The 23,765-nt window shown below is 40.7% G+C and overlaps 1 protein-coding gene across 1 annotated transcript in view; it reads left to right on the top strand.

Annotated features, from left to right (window-relative positions):
• Positions 1-23,765, top strand: part of FBXW4 (F-box and WD repeat domain containing 4) — a 247,251-nt gene that overhangs the window by 159,792 nt on the left and 63,694 nt on the right. Inside the window, exon 6 of the mRNA XM_040361932.1 lies at positions 1,887-1,952. Within this exon, the coding sequence (XP_040217866.1) occupies positions 1,887-1,952 (66 nt within the window). The remainder of the gene's footprint in view (positions 1-1,886; positions 1,953-23,765) is intronic.

Genomic DNA, 23,765 nt, shown 5'->3' with positions numbered 1-23,765 from the left:
GATCAAGGTGGTGGGAAAGCCACAGGTATCTTGCTGGGACAGAACGCCTTTACTAAATCAGCATCTCAGTATGCACCTGGAAAAATGTCTTAGTACAATATAGGGAGGGAAACTCATTTGGTTTTAGTCTACTAACAGCAGTCTGAATCAAGTCAGAAGAGGCCAAAGAAAGGGGGGGCTAGGGGTGAACGTCCAGTGGGGTAGAGATATTAATCCCTACCACAGGCCTACTGGGAGGTCAGATTTACTGGAGTGGCAGGGATTAGAAGTGGTTTCCTCCCCTCTGTCTTCACTATTGACTTACCTTGATGTTAATTTAGACCCGTGGCAACAATCAAGGAGTGTTACTGCATACCTTCTCTGAAAAAAAATGCTCTTCTTTCCTTTGTTTACACTTTTTAAAGAATCTTAAGAAGCAAATTGCTCACTAGAATGATTTGAGTGAGGCTGGTATGTTACTCACTCCAGTAATTGGCTTTGGTAGTTATTAATGGATTATAGGAAAGAAAAAAGGAAAAAAAATGTATTACTTTGTAGTTGCATGCTTCATTGACAAAATACTTTTCTCAGGTTTTTTGAAGGCCAATTGCTACTGAAAGAACTGCTCTCAGAGAGCGAAAACAAAAACATTTAGATGTGTTATTTTTTCCATTGCATCCAAATTCCCTAACACTAGGACTTTCACTTCAGAGATTTTATGCAATTTAGGTGTGTGTTCATTTTTATTAATGATCTCCTTGTTTTATTGAGCTTTATAAAAAGTCTTATTATTTGATATGTTTACAAAACAATGTATTTTTACTGATATATTAAAGGTGGTTAGGTTTGCCAAACAACATTGTTGAAATATATTATTACTTAAAGGGGTTGTAAAGTTATTTTTTTCTTTTAATAACAAACATGTCATACTTGCCTCCTCTGTGCAAGAGTTTTGCACAGAGGGGCCCTGATCCTCCTCTTCTGGAGTCCTGGCTCCTCTTCTCGAGTGCCCCCACGGAGACCCGCATTCACTGGAGGCACTCATGCTGGTGCGCTCCCGATTCCTGCTGCTGCGTCTATTGACACAGACTCATTTTTTACTGGTATCTCATTACAACCTATTAACACATCAGGGTTGATTTATTAAAATCAAATAGGCTGCTCAATTTTCAATGGAATTTTCCTTCTAAGCTTAGTGAATGAGGCTTGCATGTGATTTGGATATACTTTGTACAGTGAATTTTAACCACATTAACCAAACTAAGGGAAAAATCCCTGGGGAAAGGGAACAGCCCATTTGCCTTTCATAAATTAACCCTATGTCCCATCGTTCTAAGTAGGTTATTACTATTAAAACAAGAACACTAAAGGTGATGCTAACAGAGAAAGGGTGTTTTAGGTGTCAATGTTTGTGAAGCTATAGGTTCCAGTGGTGGAAATCTAGCCCTGCCTAAGAGGCACACCAGCCTCAGCACATCTTCTGTATCACTGGGAGACAGAGGAAATATTTGTAAATGTGATTTTATTTTTTTCTGATTTTATTTGAAATGAGGCACAGTATCTCATCATCAAAAATCAATTATTCTTGGTGACTGTGCCATCCTATCAAATTCTCACTTTCATTCTACTATGCTGCACTGGAAACCAAAAGGAAAACTTCTATTGGTTGCTGTGGATAGCAAAACCAATTCTTCCTTCAGACACTTTAATCACCCCCTTGTGTCTATGTTTACACGTCAATGATATTTGGGGTTTAACCAGGCAGTGTGTTAGGTGAGGTAGTGTTAGTAAAGTAATTACTTGATACATTGATTTACCCTATTGTCTGAACTGTCAACAGAACAGATGAACCCCATGATCTCTGCATCGCTGGTTAATCTCCCCTTCCTCCCACTTATGTTTTGCAGCTCCTTTGTTACCGGGACAGCTTGCTGCCGCCATACATCACCACTCAGGATTTGGGACCTTCAGAGGTAACGTCTATCTGTCATATCAAACATCTGTTTTCTGCCAGAACATACATGATCTGGCTGGTCATAGAGTCTGTTTTGTACCTTCTTTGTAAGATCACAGGAAACATTTGTTCTCATGTATCCAGCAAACTTGTCAGTAGACATATAGTGACCTAGACAGAACTAATGCTGCACAATAGAGTCTTGCAGATCATTGAACTGAAATGATGTCATTGTGGAATATGAGAAAAGTAGGCTCTTATTTACTTCTGACATCTGATCATCACATTATAAAGTAACTTACTGTACAACACTCAAGTTGTCAGTTTTTTATTCTTTGGGAAAAAGGTCTGGTGCAAGGTGGCTTTGGGGCTGGTGTGAGCGTCTGTAGGATGCTCAGAATTAGGTGCACCCTGTTTTAATTAAATAGCATTTCCCTGCAGTTTCTCTGCAGTCAGTAGACAATTTGCACTTGGTTTCTAACACTGGGGTTGATCTACTGAAATCAGACAGTGGAAAATCTAGTGCAGCTCTGCATAGAAACCAATCGGCTTCCAGGCTTTTGTCAAAGTTTAATTGAACAAGCTGAAGTTAGAAGCTGATTGGCTACCATGCACAGCAGCACCAGATTTGCACGCTTCAGTTTTAGTAAATTAACCCCACTATGTAGTATGCCTTCGTACTGAAGAGCTATAAGCATTTGTTAGCCATGGGGCATTGAAATGTTTGGTCTTGTAATTGTGGCCAGAGATTAATTTTAGCCCTATCCCAAAACTGTGACACGCACAAGAGTATGCAGGCACAACTTCTTATCTATAGCAATATTTCATTACTATAGGGACTACACCTGTGTTCCCAGATGTTAAAGCACTAGTAAAGCCTGCTGCGTGATTTTTACCTACAGGTAAGCTTATAAAAAAACATACCTGTAGGTAAAACGACTATTTACTCCAACGTGCACCATTTAGGAGATATTCACCCTTGATGCAGCCGGTGATGTCACTGGCGCATGCGCCATAAAAACCTTCAGAGCTTCATGCCGGAACCGAGAGTTCCCATGCGCAGGAGTGACATCACTGCTTCAGCCACTCAGCCTGCAAACCCGGAAGAAAGACCGGGGGGAAATGTGAGTCCTATCATCGGTGACAGCGTGCTGCTGGAGGGCTTCATTCTAAGGTAAGTATTTCATAATGTGCTAGTATGCAACACATACTAGCATATTATGCCGTTGTCTTACAGGTGTTTTTTTTTAACTCTATAACCCCCACTGTGTCTTCTGTCCAACACAGCCTTTGAATATTGATTTAGTCTTTGGGGTTCACCCTGCTTCTGTTAGCTAAGCCAGAATGTTTGTTACATGTATACAGGTATTGGTCATATGCATTACACATTTGGGTATTTTAATTTGTAATAAAAAAACATTTGCTCCGAATCTGTAAAAAGTAACCAATCCTGACCAGTCACCAATAGACATTGAAATGTTTGATCTACAAGAAAAAAAAAAAAGACCTTGTATTTGTGACCAGAGCTGAATTTTAGCCCTATGCCAAAACCGACATGCACAAGGGTATATAGTCACAACTTCTTGTCTATATCAATATCCTATTGTTCTACTGTAGGGACTACACCTGTGTGCTCAGATGTTTAGTGCTGAATCAAATGTAATAAACAGTTTGACCTCTGTCAAGCACTGCCTTTAAATATTACTTACACCCTGCTGCTGTTAACTAAGCCAGAAAAATGTTTAAAAGACCATATTCAGAGGGTAGTGATAAATGAGTCATACTCTGAATGATCTAAGATTATTAGTGGTGTACCCCAATGCTCAGTGTTAGGACCATTTTTACATTTGCAGATGACACCATGCTAGTGGCCAAATGAGTAGTTTTTGTTTTAAAAAACATCAAATCAGAGCAGGAAATAGCCTAAAACCAATCTTGTTTTGCCCAATTCCTACAAAAAGAATGTGAATATTCTTTAACTGGGCAAATAACGATGTAAAATCTTTAGAAAGCAACCCCTTTGTGTCTTGTGGACTTGTGTGCAACCATAAAAAAAAAAAAATATATATCTATATATATATATATATATATATATATATATATATATGTATATGTGTATATATATATATATATATATATATATATATATATATATATATGTATATATATAGCCATTACTTTTCCTGAACAAAGCTCAGCTGTCCTGTATTGGAAGACAAAGCTCTATTTCCATGACTCAATGTAAGCCTTTACTATTAGCCAAAAAAACATAATCTGTGAGCCTGTCTGATCTAGTTTAATGTTGTTGCTGTGGCCAGAATTCATGGCTAAGCTTTACCAATAGCAGTTAATGGATCTTAGTCTTGAAGTTACTGAAAGTCAAGCCCTAGTAACAAGATAAAACTAAGGGGGACATACCAATATCCTCTCTCTGTTCTACTTCACAAAGTTTTTTTCTTAAAAGCAGCGGAATTGCTGCAGTAAGCCCATGCCTCTGTTTTAAAATAAAACTTTGCAAAGTATATTGGAGAACATTTATTGCTATCCACTGTTTATTATAAATGAGCTTCTAAATCAGAGAGGCACAGAAGGAAGGGCTTTTTTGCTGGCTAATGCAGTTAACAGTTGGTATCTCAACTTTTAGGCAAGACATTTACTTTTAAAAGTGGAAAATACAGGTTTACTCTTAAATATAATCGGACTCATTCCAAACATTTTTGGACGAATTGATATATTTCCTTTTTTAAATGCTTACATTTTTAGGGTTAGGCACATTCTTCTACTTGGAAATCTTAAATATGATGCACTGCAGCTCCATTAACTTGAATGGTCGGATTTGGTGGCAGTGCCACCCACCAAACATGACATGGGGTCCAAAGCATTGCAGCTGTGGCATGTGTACAGCCCTGAGTGGCAACTTGTAATGTTATTGGGGTTGCAGCTCAGTGATTTGGCATTTTTTTTTTTTTTTTTATCAATAACAATTTTATTGGTCACTAAATAGAATCACTAACTAATCACTAACTTGCGCCACACCCGTCGGAGAACCGACATTGGGCCAAGCATATGATCAGGGTCTACCTCCGCGTTTGCACTCCACAGGAGATTGTTAGGGTGGACCGGGGCTAGCCATAACTTCTCAATTTCCGTCCACTTGTTATATGAACCCAATGTAAACCAGGATGCTACGGCCCGTAACTGGGCCACCTGGTAGTACCTAATAAGGTCCGGAAAAGCCAGACCTCCATCCTTGCGTGCCGCCATTAGGACTGAATGCGGTATTCTATGACGCTTGTAATTCCAGGTGAACTGCAACAGGTCTGTCTGGAGTTTTCTCAGGTGGGCATACGGGACTTGGATGGGTAATGTTTGGAACAAATATAGGCCCTTCAGGAGGACAGTCATTTTCCCCGAAGCGACCCTCCCCAGGAGAGATATATGATGTTTTTTCCACTGTAACAGAAGGGCTCTAATGGAGTGGAAGAGGGGGGGAATTTTCCTGATAGAGTGTGCCGAAGCTGGGAGTAATATATATTTCCAAGTACTTCAAGGTGGTAGTCTTCCATGTGTAGGGGAAGTACGTTTGCCGGTGGGTCACCTCGCTCACCGGCATGTTAAGCGGGAGCGCTTCCGATTTGGAAGATTGGAGATTCGGAAGGGAAGTTCTGGGCTGGGTCAGGGTTAGAATTACGTCATCCGCGAACAGCGAGATTTTGAACTCCCGGTCTCTGACCATAATGCCCTTCATATTGGTGTTCTCTCGGATAGTGGCGGCCAGGGGTTCTACGTAGACATGTGCAATTCGTTTAGTTTCTAATTCGTTTTTTAATGAAAATTCGGAAATTCATTCATTCCGAATTTTCGGACTAACACATTTTTTATTTCCGAATTTTCGGACTTCCGAAAATTTTGAATTTTCGAATTTAATGAATTTTCGGATTTCCGAATTTTCGGACTTCCGAAATTTCGAATTTCCGAATTTTTTTATTTCCGAATTTTCAGATTTCCGTTTTTTAAATTTCTGAATTTTCGGATTTCCGTTTTTTTTATTTGAGAATGTCGAATTTTTCATTTTTTAGAAATGTCAAATTTTTCATTATTTAGAAATTTCGAATTTTTCATTTTTTAGGAATTTCGAATTTTCGAATATTAGAATTTTCAAATTTCAAATTTTCGATTTTTTTTATTTTTCGAATTTTCGAATTTTTTATTTTCAATTTTCAAAATTTATAATTTTCGAATTTTTGAATTTTCGAAATTTTCTAATTTTCGATTTTTTTTATTTTTCGAATTTTCGAATTTTTTATTTTCAATTTTCAAAATTTATAATTTTCGAAATTTTTTAATTTTCGATTTTTTTATTTTTCGAATTGTTCAATTTCGAATTTTCGATTTTTCAATTTCTTATTTTCGATTTTCGAAATTTTTAATTTTTCATTTTCAAATTTCAAATTTTCGATTTTTTTCTTTAAAATTTCGGAATTTCGAATTTTTCATTTTCGAAATTTCGAATTTTTCATTTTCGAAATTTTTAATTTTTCATTTTCGAAATTTTGAATTTATGAATTTTCGACTTTTCGAATTTTTAATTTTCGAATTCTTCATTTTCAAAATGTTTAATTTTCGAATTCTTCATTTTCGAATTTTTCAATTTCGAATTTTCGAAATTTTTAATTTTCGAATTTTTCATTTTCAAAATGTAGAATTTTTCATTTTCGAAATTTCTAATTTTTCATTTTCGAATTTTTCATTTTCGATATTTCGAATTTTCGAATATACGAATTTTTGAATTTTTTATTTTTCGAATTTACAAATTTTTTATTTTCGAAATTCAAAAAATAAAAATGTGAAAATTCGAAAATTAAAAAAAAATCGTTTTTTTTTATTTTCGAATTTCCGAATTTCCGAAAACTATTTTTTCAAATTTTCGTTTCATTCATTTTTTTTGGAAATTTAATTTTTTCAAATTTTTAATTTTCGAACATTCGAATTTTCGACATTTCGAATATTCGAATTTTCGAAAATTTCGAATTTTTCATTTTCGAAATTTCGAATTTTTCATTTTCGAAATTTCGAATTTTCGACTTTCGAATTTTCCTGTGTCCCCTGTTATCCAGGTCTACATGTCGCTGCATTTCCCTGAGGAGGGAACGGTGACCTGCGCCTTGAAGTTGGGTCCTATGGACTTCTAGTTTGGTTTCCTGGAGTTCTTCCTCCACCATTTCCACCCTGTCCGATAGATGTTTAAGGCCTGACTGAAGGGCCTGGATCTCTGATCTGCATGTGGACTTCACGTCAGCAATGAGTTGTTTGAAGTCATTTTTGGTGGGCATAGCTTGGATGTAGGAGAACCACTGGTGGGGCAGAGGAGAAGGGGCTAAGTCCTGGGGTGTTGGCAGGGGGGGATGCAAGGTGGATTGCTGCTGGGCTAGCTGAGGGGTGCCCCAGGGTGAGGAAGCAGGTTGCAGACCAGGTCACGGGCCTTGCGCGGGTCTGGGTTTCCCCGTTCGGCTCCAGGGTCAGAGAGGGGGCAGGGGAGCATCTGGGAGTAGGAGGCTGAAGCAGTCCCCGGGGGCCCAGAGGGGCCAGGTTCTCTGGAGTGGGAGAGGCGCTGCTGTTTTGGAGAGGGGCAGCCGCCGCCACCGTGTACTCCGTCGCAGGCCTGGGCCTCTCTAGGCCCAATGGAGCGAACGGGTGGTGTAGGGGGTGAGCCGGGCCGAAAATCTTCCTCCTGGTCCCTTGAGGGGGCTGGGGCGCTGGCCCCTGTCTCGCCGATGCATGGGTCTGACGCGTCCGCAGAAGCATCAGGAAAGCCTCTGTGCATGGGGTGCAGCCGTCTGGAAGTCCCAAGATGGCGGCCCACTCTCCGGAGAGCGAGGCCACAGGTGATTGAGGCGACCGGGCCAGGGTACTCACCGGACCAGGGGGCTGTATGGAGTCCTCCGGGCGATGCAGTGTGAGATGCTGCTGGTCTCCGGTCTCTCGGAATTGCGCCGGGACCGATGCGGAGAGATGCAGGGGAGACCTCATGGCATCCATGGATGCAGCGGCGCCATCTTGCCTGTCCAGGCCGGCGGCTCCTCCGGCGGAATAAAGTATGTTCTGAGGTTCGTTGAGGATCCCGGAGGGGGTTGGGATGATCCCCTGGCAGCTGCGGATCAGGTCATTCTAGATTTGCCCATGGATGTGGGGTAGAAAGGTCCCATAATTGCCTGTATACTGTGGGCTGAGAGGGAGCTAGGGGATCAGGCTGCCATCCAGGTCCACTTCCGGTCACGCCCCCGATTTGGCATTTTTTTATTCACTAAACTGCTATAGTTAGACTACAATTTTAAGTTAATTAAATATTTATAAATATAGGTAGCATCAGTTGGGCATAAATGCAATCAAATAATTGAGCCATGGGAATACCACTGGTGTGGGCCTTCAGATGTTCACTGCAATGAAAATGGCTCCACATAGGTCTAGGTCAGTGATGGAGGACCTTGGCACCCCACGATGCTCATGCACTCTGCAGTGTAGTTGAGCATCATGGGAAATGCAGTTCCAAAACATCTGGAGTGCTAAGGTTAGCCATCACTGGTCTAGAATTTCCCATAACTTGGGAATAGGCCTCTGATGTCCAGTCTGCATAGTATATGAAAAAAGAGAAAATATAAAAAAACACACAATAAAGACTTTTTCTAGAGCTTGTGTTGCAGTGTGAAGTTTAGAGGTAGGCAGCATAACCTGCAAAGGCCCTTATGGGTCTGTAACTCCTTAACTGAAAGACATACAAAGAAAGTATGCAGCATAGTGTGTGGGCAGCTGTTTTTTCAAGTTACGATGAATTCTACTACAAATTGACTAAATTGACATTTAAGAAGATGAATCTAAAATCACTTCTGACAGTCCAGAGCAGGTGGGTTATGGGTACAGTGACCTAAAAGACCAAGGCAGTTTTAGACCCTTAAAGGGTATATGGTTTCTCCATGTAGTAACTGAAAATCCCAGACATAATTTCTTATAGGTATTTTGCTTTCAGTCAGAAATATTCAGACGTTTGAACTTTTAAATGCTTCTCTGGCAGATATAAGGGAAGCAAGAATAAAAGATTAACAGAGACATTCTGTAAGAGTGGAGGTTAGGAAAAATAATTTTTAACCCACAGTGAGTTGTTAGCTTTTCCTTTTAAAGCTGTACTTTAGAATTGACTACTGGAATATGGTGGGCTGCTACAGGCAACACACATACTTTTCCTTTCTTTTTCTTTTTATGAATTCCTCTAAAATAATTATTTTCTTTTCTCTCTCTCTCTCTCTCTCTCTCTCTCTCTCTCTCTCTCTCTCTCTCTCTCTCTCTCTCTCTCTATATATATATATATATATATATATATATATATATATATATATATATATATATATATATATATATATATATATACTTTATTTAATAAGTTGGAATTTTCTAAGTGATAACTGTGTAGCGTAGCGATTAGCAGATAAGCTTGCGAAAAAGGTCTCTGACATCCGTAAATCGTTTTAGACTAAACTTACCGTATATACTCGAGTATAAGCCCAGTTTTTCAGCACATTCTTTTGTGCTGAAAATGCCTCCCTCGGCTTATACTCGAGTCTGTACCTGCATACCTAATGGGAGCCGTGTCATGCATACAGTAGACCAACCATCCATCCCGTTTTAAAAAGCCGCGCCTCCTTCTCGTTCTCGCCTGTGATAGGGGAACACTCAGTTTCCCAGCAGTGGGTTAGTGCTCAGTGTTCCGCCTATCACAGACATCCTCGTCCGCGGAACACTGAGCACTAATTCACTGCTGGGAAACTGAGTGTTCCCCTATCAAAGACGAGAACGAAAAGGAGGCGCGGCTTTTGAACACTAGATGGATGGCCGCCGTCTGACTGTATGCATGACACGGCTCTCATTAGGTATGCAGATCGGCGCAGTGAGGCTGTAATGGACACAGTGATGTTTGTAATGGGCACAGTGATGTTTGTAATGGGCACAGTGAGGTTTGTAATGGGCACAGTGATGTCTGCAGTGGGACTGTGAGGCTTGCAATGACACATTAAGGTTTGCAATGGCACAGTGAGGCTTGCGATGGGCACAGTGTAGCTGCAAATGGGCATTGTTGACCCTCTTATCCACTTACAGTAGCTGCTGCATTTCTCACCCTAGGCTTATACTCGAGTCAATACGTTTTCCCATTTTTTTGTGGTAAAATTAGGTACCTCGGCTTATACTCGGGTCGGCTTATACTCAAGTATATACAGTAGATGTTTTTGGAATCAGTCCCTTTTACAGAAGAAAGAAAATCTTTTTAACAATGAAATCTTCACACCAGTCAGGAGAAAATGGCTTGTTTGTGTTTAGTCACTAAACTGAAGATCAAAGATCTAGCAGTATACTGATCCACTATATTTTTATAATAATGTCAGTATGTCAGTTTTCATCAAAGTGGTTCTCAGCACAAGGGTTTAGGCAATGTAAAGCAGAATTAAAGTACTACAATAAAAAATTGCGGAGTTAATTTTTTTGACATAATAAAGGCAAAGTCTCCTTTGCCAAAATGATTACCCCTGGTACCTAGCAGTTTCTTTTTATTTTCTCTGAGCATAGCACATGTTGTATATTGTATAGTATAATACACTGATCAGCAGTTGCAGATATTACATACAATAGTTGGGAAGGTTGAGTTTTAGTTGACTAAAATGTACTGAAGATTTAGTCGACTAAATACAACTAAAACAATTGCAGAAGACTAAAATGGGACTAAAACTAAAATGCCATTTTAGTCCTAAGACTAATGCCGCGTACACACGGTCATTTTTTGTGATGGAAAAAAAACGAATTTTTTAAAAACGTCATTTAAAATGACCCTGTGTGGGGAAAACGTTGTTTTATGTCTTCTGAAAAACGCCCAAAAACTTTTTCGAACACGCTTCAATTTTTTATGTCGTTTTATAAAACGTTGTTTTTTGTGTCATAAAAAATGATCGTGTGTGGGCTAAAAAGACGTTTTTAAACCCGCGCATGCTCAGAAGCAAGTTATGACGCGAGCTTGAATGGAACAGAGTGCCGCCGTACGTGCTGAACGTAACCGCGCTTTGCTAGAGCATTTTAAAAAAAACGATGGTGTGTAGGCAGCATCATTTTTTAAAATTAAGTTTGAAAAACGTCGTTTTTTTTAATGAGAAAAAAATACCTTTTTTTACAAGACAAAAAACGACCGTGTGTAGACTAAAACTAAATCAAAATTTGCTGCCAAAATTAACACTGGAGTGCATGTGCTCAGCGTCATATCCAAGAGAGTCAATTTCATGAGTACATCGCCCATTCTAATTTCTTGCCCTCCTGAGTCCTGTCCCTTAGCTACTTACTTACTATATTGAAAATAAAAAGAAGAAATATGCTTTTTTCCTTAATATTTACCTGAAATTGCATTGCTACTTGCATATTGTACTTATGTGTAGCATAAATACTGGAATTTGCACTTAAAACTGTAATTTTGTAACTTTTGGAACTGCCAGTAAAAACGTACCTGTGCCAGTAAATTTTGGGTGTTGTGTCAGTAAATTTCAATCTGGTAGGTTGGCAACACTGGGGTCAGCCTGTCAGTGCTCAGACCATACACTGCACACTGCATCAAATTGGTCTGCATGGCTGTCATCCCAGAAGGAAGCCTCTTCTAAAGATGATGCACAAGAAAGCCTGCAAACAGTTTGCTGAAGACAAGCAGACTAAGGACATGGATTACTGGAATCATGTCCTGTGGTCTGATGAGACCAAAATAAACTTATTTGGTTCAGATACAAATAAGGAGGGAATTTGGGACTTTAAATGAGGCAATTTGACTTGATAAGTGTAATTTGATATATGTTTATTGGTGTGTTGGCATAATGGCTGGATATAAATACATAGCATAGACATATAACACATACACAGGTAATTTATTTATACACTGTATGGCATGGATCATCATTTTACCATCCATATGCACACACACATAGGTTAGACAGCACACTCAACTTTACAGTAAACAACAGTTCAGGATACAGATTAGTACCAGAATAAATAATGAAATATAGAGATGGGGTCCTTAAAAAGCATGTAGCTACATCCTAAACTCCCGACGCGTTTTATGTATTAAAACCCTTTTTTAGGGTCGAATGTTAGAGCGGAGTTCCACCCAAAAATGGAACTTCCGCTTTTCGGAACCCTCCTCCCCTTTGGTGTAACATTTGGTACCTTTCAGGGGTGAGGGGGGAGCATATAGCTGTGTAATACAGGTATTTTTCTCCCACTTCCATAGATACCCGAGCCACCCGGGGTATCTACAACACTTCATTCATCCCCCCACTGTCTTCTGGGAGACACATAGGTCCCAGAAGACAGCAGGGACCAGTGGGATCGCGCAGCGCAAGTTGCGCATGAGCAGTAGGGGACCAGGAAGTGAATCCGCAAGGCTTCACTTCTTGATTCCCTTACCGAAGATGGCGATGGCAGCACCCGAGAGCCGAGCCATAGCTCGGCTTTGCGTGCCGACATTGCGGGCACCCTGGACAGGTAAGTGTCCTTATTTTAAAAGTCAGCAGCTGCAGTTTTTGTAGCTGCTAACTTAAAGGGGTTGTAAAGGAAAAAAATGTTTTCCCTAAATAGCTTCCTTTACCTTAGTGCAGTCCTCCTTCACTTACCTCATCCTTCGATTTTGCTTTTAAATGTCCTTATTTCTTCTGAGAAATCCTCACTTCCTGTTCTTCTGTCTGTAACTCAACACCGTAATGCGAGGCTTTCTCCCTGTGTGGAGAAAGTCTCTTGAGGGGGGAGGGGGCGAGCAGGAGTGTCAGGACGCCCACAGCTCCTTTCTCTATCTGCAAAGTAGAGAGTGTCCCGACACTCCTGCTCGCCCCCTCCCCCCTCAAGAGGCTTTCTCCAAACCGGTGATGTTGCAACCCTTTTGATTGATGACACATTATTGTATCTTCAGGAACTGAGGAAGATGATGTTAAAGTCTTGCTCAGTTCCTCCTACCTCTGTAATACTGTCTAACAGCCTGCCAGAAATATCCATCTTCCTAGTTACATTTAGTATTAACCTCTTGCAGACCAACTACTGTACATATGAGGCTGGTCTACTCCCCTAATGTTCTGGGAGGATGTGTCCTCTGGGAACTGTATTCCTGGCTCTGGCACAGGCACACACAGTCCTGTGATTTCACTGTGGTTGGACACAGCAGATCACAGGCTAAAGGTACAGAGCCAGTGAAAGTGGCTCTGTACCATTTGATCACTGTTACATGCTACAACAGACAATCTAGTAACACTGTCTGTAATAATAAAATACACTCCCTTACTGGCATTAACCCTTCTACAGTACTGGGTTAATTTACTAAATGCAAATAGACTTTGAAAGAGAATTTTCCCCAGAGGTTAGTGAAAGTTTCACTTTGCAAAGAGTACTCAATCAGGTGCAAGGGAAACAAATAAACTTTTGGCTTGGAAATCATTTATTTATAGAAGTCAGAAGAGTTTTAGAGCTTCAGTCAGCTCTGGGGCAAATCCACTTGCAAAGTGCATCTTTCCTTACAAAGTAAACTGTCTATTTGCCTTTAGTAAATCAACCCCTATATATCAAACCCCATCCTGTTTATTAATCTCTTGCCTCACTTATTCTGCACATCTGTATATTAACCCCTTAATTTCCATCCCCCCCCCCCCCCCAGTGTGTGACCCCTGCATTAACCCTTTCACCCCCAGATCCCTCCGTGTATGACCTGTACAATTAATTTATCTAGTGTAAATGGCCTGGTAATAAAGGAAGGGAAACATGCTGGTACTGAGGTGGTTAATTACATTTCATTTAAAGTGGAGGTTCCCCTAAAAATAAACTTTTAACATTGCATTTATGAGATTAATGACAATTAGAATCGGCTGTTTTTTTAAAAAAAAAATACGTCCGTACATACCGTTTCCTATATGTGTTCTCACCGCCGCTTCCGGGTATGATGGTTGGGGCTGGGCTCAATTAGGAACGCCCAGCCCCAACCATGATACCCGGAAGCGGCGGTGGTGAGAACACATATAGGAAACGGTATGTACGGACGTATTTTTTTTTTTTAAAAACAGCCGATTCTAATTGTCATTAATCTCATAAATGCAATGTTAAAAGTTTATTTTTAGGGGAACCTCCACATTTTAATGAGAGCTTGGAAATGCCTGTTTATTCTACTAAGAGGAAAGATGGAATTTAAGCAGGATAATGACCTACATTACACATGGTGATGTGTGCAATGGTTCAAAGTCTTTTAAATACCACAGCAGTAGCAGTTTCAGGTCAGTAGAACAGCCATAAATGATTTGAAGATTAACATTTTTTGTGATGCTGTAGAGATCCTATTAACCTGGGTGTACATGTGTAGAGACTATCCCACATTACAGATCATTTTAATGTTATCATGTATGGGGTGCTGGAAAACACAAGAGAATGCTGTTGGTGAATTGCTGTTCTTTGCTGATTCTGTAGATCCCTCATCATTGTACATTCTATAGCCTTGTACACATATATGGGTTTCCCGGCGGGAGAACTTGCTCGGTAACTTTTTTCCCCTACACACGACCGGGTTTCCGACAGGAAAACTGCCATGAGAGCTTTGGTCGGGAATCCCGGCCGTGTGTATGCTCCATAGCAGTTTTTCCCATAGGAAAACTGCCGGGTTAAAAAACGCTGGAAATCCCGACAGGAAAAAAGAGAGCTGGTTCTCTTTTTTTTCCCGGCAGTTTTCCTGTCGGGAAAACTGTGATGGAGCATACACAAGGCTGGTTTTCCCGGCCAAAAGCTCTCATGGCAGTTTTCCCAACAGGAAAACCGGTCGTGTCTACAGGGCTTATAGGGCTAGATTCACATAGAGTTAGGCCGGCGTATCAGTAGATACGCCGACCTAACTCGGAATCTGCGCCGACCTAAGTTTAAGTGTATTCTCAAACAGAGATACACTTAAACCTATCTAAGATACGACGGCTTGTGCCGTCCTATCTTAGGGTGCAATATTTTGGCTGGCCGCTATGTGGCGCTTCCATTGCGGTCGGCGTAGAATATATAAATCACTAGATACGCCTATTCACGAACGTACGCCCAGCCGACGCAGTACAGATATGCCGTTTACGTAACGCATTAGCAGGCCTACAGTTATTCCATCAAATAGCTGGAATAGTAATGTTAAGTATGGCCACTGTTCCCGCGTCAAAATTTGAAAATTGTACGTCGTTTGCGTAAGTCATCCGTGAATAGGGTTTTACGTCATTTACGTCCACGTCTAAATCAATAGGACCGTGCGGCGTACTTAGCCACAATGCACACTGGGATATGTAGGCGGACGGCGCATGCGCCGTTCGTAAAATACGTCAATCACCTCAGGTCAAGCACCATTAACATAAAACACGCCCCCTCAGCCAAATTTGAATTTGCCGCCCTTACGCCCGCCCGATTTACGTAACGCCGCCGTAACTTAGCAGGCAAGTACTTTGTGAATCATGTACTTGCCTCGCTAACTTACAGCGGCGTAGTGTAAACACGATACGCTACGCCACCGCAAAGTTAGGACGCCCTTTGTGAATCTACACTATAGAATGTAATAAAGAGAATGGTGCACATTTACTGACCATGGGAAGGGGGTTTCTGTAGAATACAGGAAATATATGATCATGTCCCACATATATTGCCATGTTCAGCTTGGGGTTAAGTTGATTTTTTTTTTTTTTTTTTTGAAAATACCAAACACATTTGCATATTAGATTATTTTTACAATTTGGTTGTTTTTAATCAGCCTTTGGTTTTATCTGGGTTTACTTTTTTAGTGATATAGTGAAATGAAAGAGTTAGTCTTGTATTTTTCCCTGACACACCATATGGTAATGCTATTCCGTGCAATATAATCTACAACGTATGCCAGTAGTTGCTTCCCTAGGTAATCCTAGCCTCTGACCTATGACTAACTGCATTTCAATGCACCATAATGTGCATGTGAATGTACAGCTCGCTTGTAGGTGAGTGGGTGTTTTGTCAAGTTACCGGGAAGTGTACTCTACGAAGTCCAACCTGTAATAAATAAATAACAAAACAGCAAAAAACAACACAGAAAGAAAAAAGGCTTAATCACATAACCATATGAAATGTTCTCTTAAAGGAACAACAATATTTTACATGCAAGGTCCTATAGTTTGATGTTCTTGCTGTAGTTTGGCTAATATGAAGGTTTCCAACTAAAATTTGCATCCTTTTCCTTTCACTGCAAAGTGTGTTTTTGTAAACAATAAACTGCCTATATAAAAATTATTATCTAGTTGCAACAAGTCCAATGAAGTAATCATTTTCTTCCAAGGCATTATATGTCTTGTCGGTAATTATGGTGAATAACAGCACATGTATATATTGTACAATTAAACTGTTAGGGCAGGGATATGCATTTAGCGGACCTCCAGCTGTTGCAGAACTGCAAGTCCCATGAGGCATAGCAAGACTTATAGTCACAAGCATGACACCCAGAGGCAGAGGCATGATGGGACTTGTAGTTTTGCAACATCTGGAGGTCTGCCAATTGCATATCCCTGTGTTAGGGGCTCCTTATGGGATGCTATTACTCATCCTAAGGAGTTCCCGGTGTGGCCTGGTGGATTTCCCCAGTTAAAGTGGTTGTAAACCCTTACCTATACCCAATAAAGTGACTAGCCCCAGGTCATACACAGAGATGAAAATAATCTTCCTACATATGATGTATCTGTTTATCTGCAGACATCTGTTCTGTACCAACAGGAGGGCAGGGAAAAAGGAAAGAAGTGCCAAGCCACTCCTAGTGCAGAATCGTTTTAATACAAAATGTAAAACAAAGTAAAATGCACTCACATAGTGCTGGATGGGTGAAGGCATGTCAGGTGCAGCAATAGAAGAAACCACATAGGAATCCTAGGATGTCAGCCACAGGTGCCATGTGTTATTCAAAACCGTACCCAAATACATTTTATATCTTTTTTTTTTTTTTTTTTTTAGACAGATATTTCTTATGATGATGTATTTACTATATAAAAAAATAAAAATGTGAAAAAAGACAGGTTTCCCATACTTTGTTCAAAACATTACACATACATATACCAAGACAGAACACCACTCCACTTTTTAGATTTTTGTCAACAATTTTATTTTTATTTATTTTTAAAACGTGTTAGAGTTATAACATAAAGCTTGGTAATGGTGCACTCTGTGAGATGACCGCAGCCAATGTAACCAAGGTCTGATCTCTGTGATTAATCACATTGTATAGAGTTTCAATCATCGGCGCAGTATGTTTATTCACTAAGCTGCACAGTGGGCTCACATTGCTGTGCTTGTGCGCACACACTAGAGGGCGCACACAAGCGCCTAAAAGGAGAAGCCCATTTTAGGATGGCCCCCACCTGCTTAGCTGCGCCGTTTTACCATTTATGTACCATGAACATTGGGCAGGTGGGTAAAGAGGACCCTGTGATCACAGGGTGGGCCCTTAATTCATTGACCGTTTGGAACAAATGTTCGGAGCTTTGTGCTTTAGCTGTGACCTTGTTTCTTGCAAGGCTTTAACAGACATTAAAAATGCATAGGCCTGGGATGTCAATGATATGTCTGAGAACATCAGTTGTTCTTTGAGGGAAGCCTCCTCTTCAGACCTGCTCTTGATATTGGAGTTCAGAAGTGTAATCCTACATCAATGCAGAAGGTCAATGGAAGGGGCAGAACAACCCCCTTCCCCTTCATCTACAGCTTGTAAACAGTCTGAGCCTCCCTCCCGCTGACATTGTAGGGCTCAAAGCCAGAGGTGTTCTAACCTCCAGTCTTCTGTATGAAGGTGCACACCCACTTCCCCATGGGAGTTTTTTTTTTTTTTTTTCTGCTGGGTTTTTGGGTTGTTGAACTCCTTGCCATTTGGGTGGTCAGGCAATTCCTATCTCTCATCATTCTTCTGGTTTTACTGCACCCTATTGTGCATCTTCACAGGTTTGTCTGGGTTTTCTGCCTCCCGAAGGTCATTGATTCCTACATTAGTAAGATCTTGTCCTTGTAATGATCACAAAAAACATTTCTCATCTTTGTAGCATGTCTCTTTCAGCATCACCGCAGCACCCTCCAGTAATACATGTGAACAGTGTAAGCATCTGAATTTTACCTGGTATCAGTCTGTTGCAGACTATGGGCCAGATTCTTGTAGAATCTGCGGCGACGTAGCGTAAGCCATTTACAATACGCCGCAGCAAATTACTGGAGCAAGTGCGGTATTCTCCAAGCACTTGCTCCGTAATTTGCGTCGGCGTAGTGTAATTGGCCCGGCGTAAAGCCGCGTAATTCAAAGGGGGCGGCTTGTATTTAAATTAAGCGCGCCCCCGCGCCGATCGAACTGCGCATGCACCGGGCAGAAAAATAGCCCAGTGCGCATGCTCCAGGTCACGACGGAAAACGTCAATGACGCCGACGTGAGCGTCATTGACGTAAAGTCGTATTCGCGAACGACTTACGAAAATGACGTAAACGACGGAAAAAGCCGACGCTGACCCGACGCCATACTTAACATGGCATACGACAGACCTACGTAAACTTGCCCCTCATTATAGCAAAGGCAAGTTTACGCTTACAGAAACGTCGTAAAATCACTGCGTCGTGCGCGCGTACGTTCGGGAATCTCGCGTAACTAGCTAATTTGCATAGACGACAGGGAAAACGACGATGCGACACCTAGCGGCGGGAAAAAAATTGCATTTAAGATCTGACAGCGTAAGAGCCTTACGCCTGTCAGATCTAATGGCTATCTATGCGTAACTGATTCTAAGAATCAGTCGCATAGATACCCTGGGCCTGATTAGGACTAACGCCTTTGAGAATCTGGCCCTATGGGTTTGATTTACTAAAGGCTGATGGCATGTGCACTTTGCAAGCACAGTTGCTCCAGAGCTTAGTAAACAAGTTAAAGCTTCACTTTACAACATATACCCAATCATATGTGAGGAAAGTTAACAAAAAAAATGCATTTTTGCTTGCACATTAATTGGATGATGGATAATATACTAAGCTCTGGAGCAACTGTACTTGCAAAGTGCACAGTCTATTTGCCTTTAGCAAATCAACCCCAGTGTATAGCAGAGTTTAGACTGGGAAATGAAAAAACAGTGTAAGGAGCAGGGCCATCCTAATAGGATCATGGGCCCCTGGGCAAAGAAATGCACTGGGGCCCCTGCCAGCCTGCCCAAAATGTACGCACCTACTCAAGAATTAAAGTATACATAGTTGATAGAATTAAATTAAATTATAATTATTAATTAATTATATATATATATATATATATATATATATATATATTAGTACGTTCAATAAAATAGATTTTAAACAATAAGAAAACATGCCATCATTAAAAGACTAAATCAATACAAAGAGCACAAGGGGAGGCATAAGGGCATCAGGAGGGCAAAGTAAAAGTTCTGGGATGCCACTCAGCACAAGGCCATCATCCTGGGAAAACTTAGTTAAATGCATGACTATCCTAGCAGATATAGGACAGCTGGGAAATATGATGTAATGCAAGACTATCATGGGGCCCCCATGCATCTGGGGCCCCTGGGCAGTGCCCAAGTGTGCCCAGGCATTAAGACAGCCCTGGTAAGGAGGCAGTCTGCTGTGCTTTAGTACTATTGTGAAAATAAGAAACATGTTGAAAGAAGGAGACAGCAGAGTGACAAAGAAATTAGGTCATCAATTGCCTTTCACTGTCCAGTCATGGAGGACAGGACAGGACAGTCATGGGGAAGGGACAAGACTGCATGTTTTACTTAAATGAGAAAAAAACAATTCTCCTGCACTGCTAGACAGGGCTGTAGTGTGTGGCGGAGAATCTCAGGACAGGATGGACAAAAATACCAATCCTTTTGCCAGATAAAATAGTTTCTTCATATGTATTTCATTTTTTTTTCAGCTGTTTACCTTGAAGTCAGCTTTAATTTTGTGTCGTTAAAGTTAACATAAGAAGTAGCAAGCTTTGTATTTATTTATTTCTTTATTTTTTTGTCTCATCGGGGAGACGTGATAAATAAATGACTGTCCAATTTGCTGCTTTTATTTTTTGACTTCGGTTTGTTTCCAATTATTCTTATACTCTGTGGTCCTAAATTCTTGGCTTGGAAAAGCACTGTTCCTAGCAGACCTACAATCCAAGAAGTTTGCTTTATCTACAGCAATGATTAGGAAATGTCTGTAGACTTACAGGGTGAATTATATCAGACAGTCCGCAAGTAAGGATAGACTCAATGTTTCCACTTAGCATTTGTCAGTAAATACAAAAAAGGTGTTTATTGAGCTTTAAACCAAATGGAAGCCACACGTATTTATTTGGCACGTTTGTTAAACGTCTCTTTGGTAATGAATGTATGAATGAAAGCTCCTTACCTTAAAAAGAAGAGAAAAAAAAAGAAGAAAACGTGCCATCCCTAACTACTTTTCAGAGAGAACCCAAAGCAGATAATAAAGCTGTAGAAAATAGGATTAAGGTATTGAACATGCAGGATTTAGTCTGATCTTTCAATAATACCAAAGCCTGATTGAAGAGCGAATCAAGGGCCAGAAACCATGCAGCCAACACAAGACTTGACTCTGTCAGCTAAACATCCAACTTGTCACAGTTGAAAAGTGGTGTTCTATTTTTCTTTTATGTTTTTCTTTCTAACATATGAGTGTATGCATGAAATGTATCTTTCATGCTGGTTTTTTTTTTTAAGAAGAAAAGAAAAGTTCTTATATATATATATATATATATATATATACCGTGTTTCCCCAAAAATAAGCCCGGGTCTTATATTAATTTTGGCAACCTAAAACACACTAGGGGTGTCTTATTTAACTACGGTATGTATAATGATCTTAAACTGGTTGTTACCCTAAAGAAAAAAAAAAGAAAAAATCCTTTTCCTTTAAAGCATGATAGATCTCCTGTGTCCCCTGTCTTCTCCCCTCCCCCTCCCTGTCAGATCAGGAGTCAGTATGTTGATGTAAAAAGCATCTTAAAAGCAATCCTTATAGAATTATCCAATTCAATTTGTAGGAATAGGGTGCAGCGTGTGATTGTGATTGTTTTGTGGGCAATACGGTACCTTTCTTGCAGCTTCCCTGGCTGTCGCATGGTCTGCTTGGGCTCTTCTCTGCTCCGGGATCCCCGCTGGTGTCGGCCTGCTCCGTGCACTGGGGAGGGGGCCACGGGCATCGGGCGGGAGAAGAGCGGAGGAGGGGGGAGCCGGTGTCCCGCTGGCGTCTGCCCGCTCCATGCGCTGAGGAGGGAGGGGCTGCAGGCATCGGTCAAGAGGAGAGCGGAAGAGGGGAGAGCCGGTGTCCTGCTGGCGTCTGCCCGCTCTGTGTGCTGAGGAGGGAGGGGCTGCGGGCATCGGGCGGGAGGAGAGAGGAGAGGGGGAGCTGATGTCCTGCTGGCGTCAGCCCGCTCCTTTGCGCTGGGGAGGGGGGGTGCGGGCATCAGCCAGGAGGAGAGGAGAAGACCTCTGGCGAGTCTGCAATTAGGTTGTAATCATTCTGCAAGGTGGATTAAAAAAATGTTAAACTAATTTGACTAGGGCTAATTTTCGGGGTAGGGCTTATATTGCAGCCTTCCCCAAGAATCATGCTAGGTCTTTTTTTATCAGGGTAGGTCTTATTTTCAGGGAAACACGGTATATATATATATATATATATATATATATATATATATATATATATATATATATATATATATATATATATATATATATATATATAGTAATACAAGCAGTATTGTGCTTCTAATAATGTGTTCGTGTCTGTGTATTTATATACTATATATATTATTTATGTGTTTTGAGTATATATGTGACGTTGATCTTTTATTAATCAATTTTATTTAATCCAAAAATGGCATTGAAAATATAATATAATAAAGCCAAAAATTTTTTATTTTTGGAAATTGTTATTTTTTTTGAAAGGCTCAGAGACTTGAGGCTTGCCTATTATGCAAATCAAGTATGGCTTAAAGTGATACTAAAGTCTTGTTTTTTTTCTTTAAAAATAACAGACAATTATCAATTATAAGTTATCTCAGAGTTATCTAGCTCAGATGATATAGGGTAGGAAGCACATTTTAGTAAAAGCGGATATGTAAAGTGACTGAGGTTCGGAGAGAAAGGGGTGGGTTTGGGTATTGTTCAGCGGACTTGGGCACGGGCACTTTGGTTTTATTACCATGTAAAAAATGTTTGCACTTTTTGTACTTTGCCATCCTGAGGCCATATAAGATTAATATGTCTATAGACATAACAACAAAGCAAAAAAATAAAATAAAGTAACTTCCTACCATGATGCGAACCAGGATGGAGACAGCGTATGAACGCAAATTGATTATGTCTCCGGTTAGTGTTCTCTGAGTGGGGAAAAAAAAAAAAAAAAATAACAAACATGTTATACTTACCTGCTCTGTACAGTGGTTTTGCAAAGCGTAGCCTGGATCCTCCTCTTATCGGGTCACTCTTCAGCGCTACTGGCCCCTTCCTCCTGTAGAATGCCCCCACAGCAAGCAGCTTGCTATGGGGGCACCCGAGCCAAGCCGCTGCTCCTTGTGTCCATTCAGACACAGAGCCACTGTTCAGCTCTGCCCCTCTCTCTCCTGATTGGCTAACTGATTTTGATTGAAGCAATGGGAGCCAATGGTGCCACTCAGGAGAGAGGGTCCCGGATGGCCGAGGCACTCATGCACACTAATCGACACATCCCCTCCTCAGTCACAGTGACAGTCGCTCTCCATGCCACTCCAGTCAAATCGGCACCGATAGTCCTGTTACCGGCTTGCTTTGCTCCCATCTCACAGACCAGTGCACAAGGCTCTGGCCGCTCTGCTTGGCTTCCTTGCACAATGACATCACACTACACGTTGAGGCACTGCCTCCTCCAGACCCAACAAAACACACTCTGAACCGGAGTTGCGCATGCGCATTTCTGAGCCCAGCGTCACAGCACAGCAGGAGGAAAGTGCCCAATATTTACTGGCTGCCAGTAAAAATACTCATTGTTTGCAGCATTGCTTTTAGAACTTTCAAAAGAAAGTTGGCCTTAATTAGCTCTACGTTCGTAAGATACAAACTGTCTGTTTTTATTTTTTAGTGCTGCACCCCAATGTAGAAGTGGAGCAACTACGAAGTGGAACTACCTGAATTTGGCACACAATTTGCTGTCTGAAGCAAAACTGTTGCAGATGTTTTTTTAATTAGGCTCAACACATTAACGCCAGAAAAGGGGTGCAGTAGCTTTTCTTAGTTCCCCCCATTCTGTTTTTTCCACATTGCTATCTTCACAATTATTTTCTTTTTAAAGCTTACGGTGAGGTAAAACCCCCAGCAAAATTAAGAACTTTTATAAATCAAAATTCTCGCACCCAAAAAAAAATACAATGATATCAAAACCTGCTGTAGTGCTTAGGTAAAAACCTGCTGAAATGTCGGTATAGAAAAAGGAGAACCACATTCTGATATACGTATAACAACATATGAATCAAAAGTGGGACCCAATAAAGAACTCAATGATCTAACATGTGGGGTGGAGTGCTGAGACCTGTCATTTCACTTGCACCCAACAGAGCGTGAGCAGCAGTAGCAGCAAATCCGCTCACACGATATCTTGGACAGTGTCTACAGAGAAGCAGTGAGTGGTGTCAGCTGTTCTTGCCCATGGGTATTTCTTGTTAAGTGAGATTGCAAAGTTACTGTTATGAGTATATTTAAGAAAAGATGTATGGATGTTTTTACACAAATAGAGAGCA

The sequence above is a fragment of the Rana temporaria genome, chromosome 8, assembly GCF_905171775.1.
Source record: "Rana temporaria chromosome 8, aRanTem1.1, whole genome shotgun sequence".
Classification (NCBI taxonomy): Eukaryota; Metazoa; Chordata; class Amphibia; order Anura; family Ranidae; genus Rana; species Rana temporaria.
This window is presented reverse-complemented; position numbering and strand designations above follow the sequence as displayed.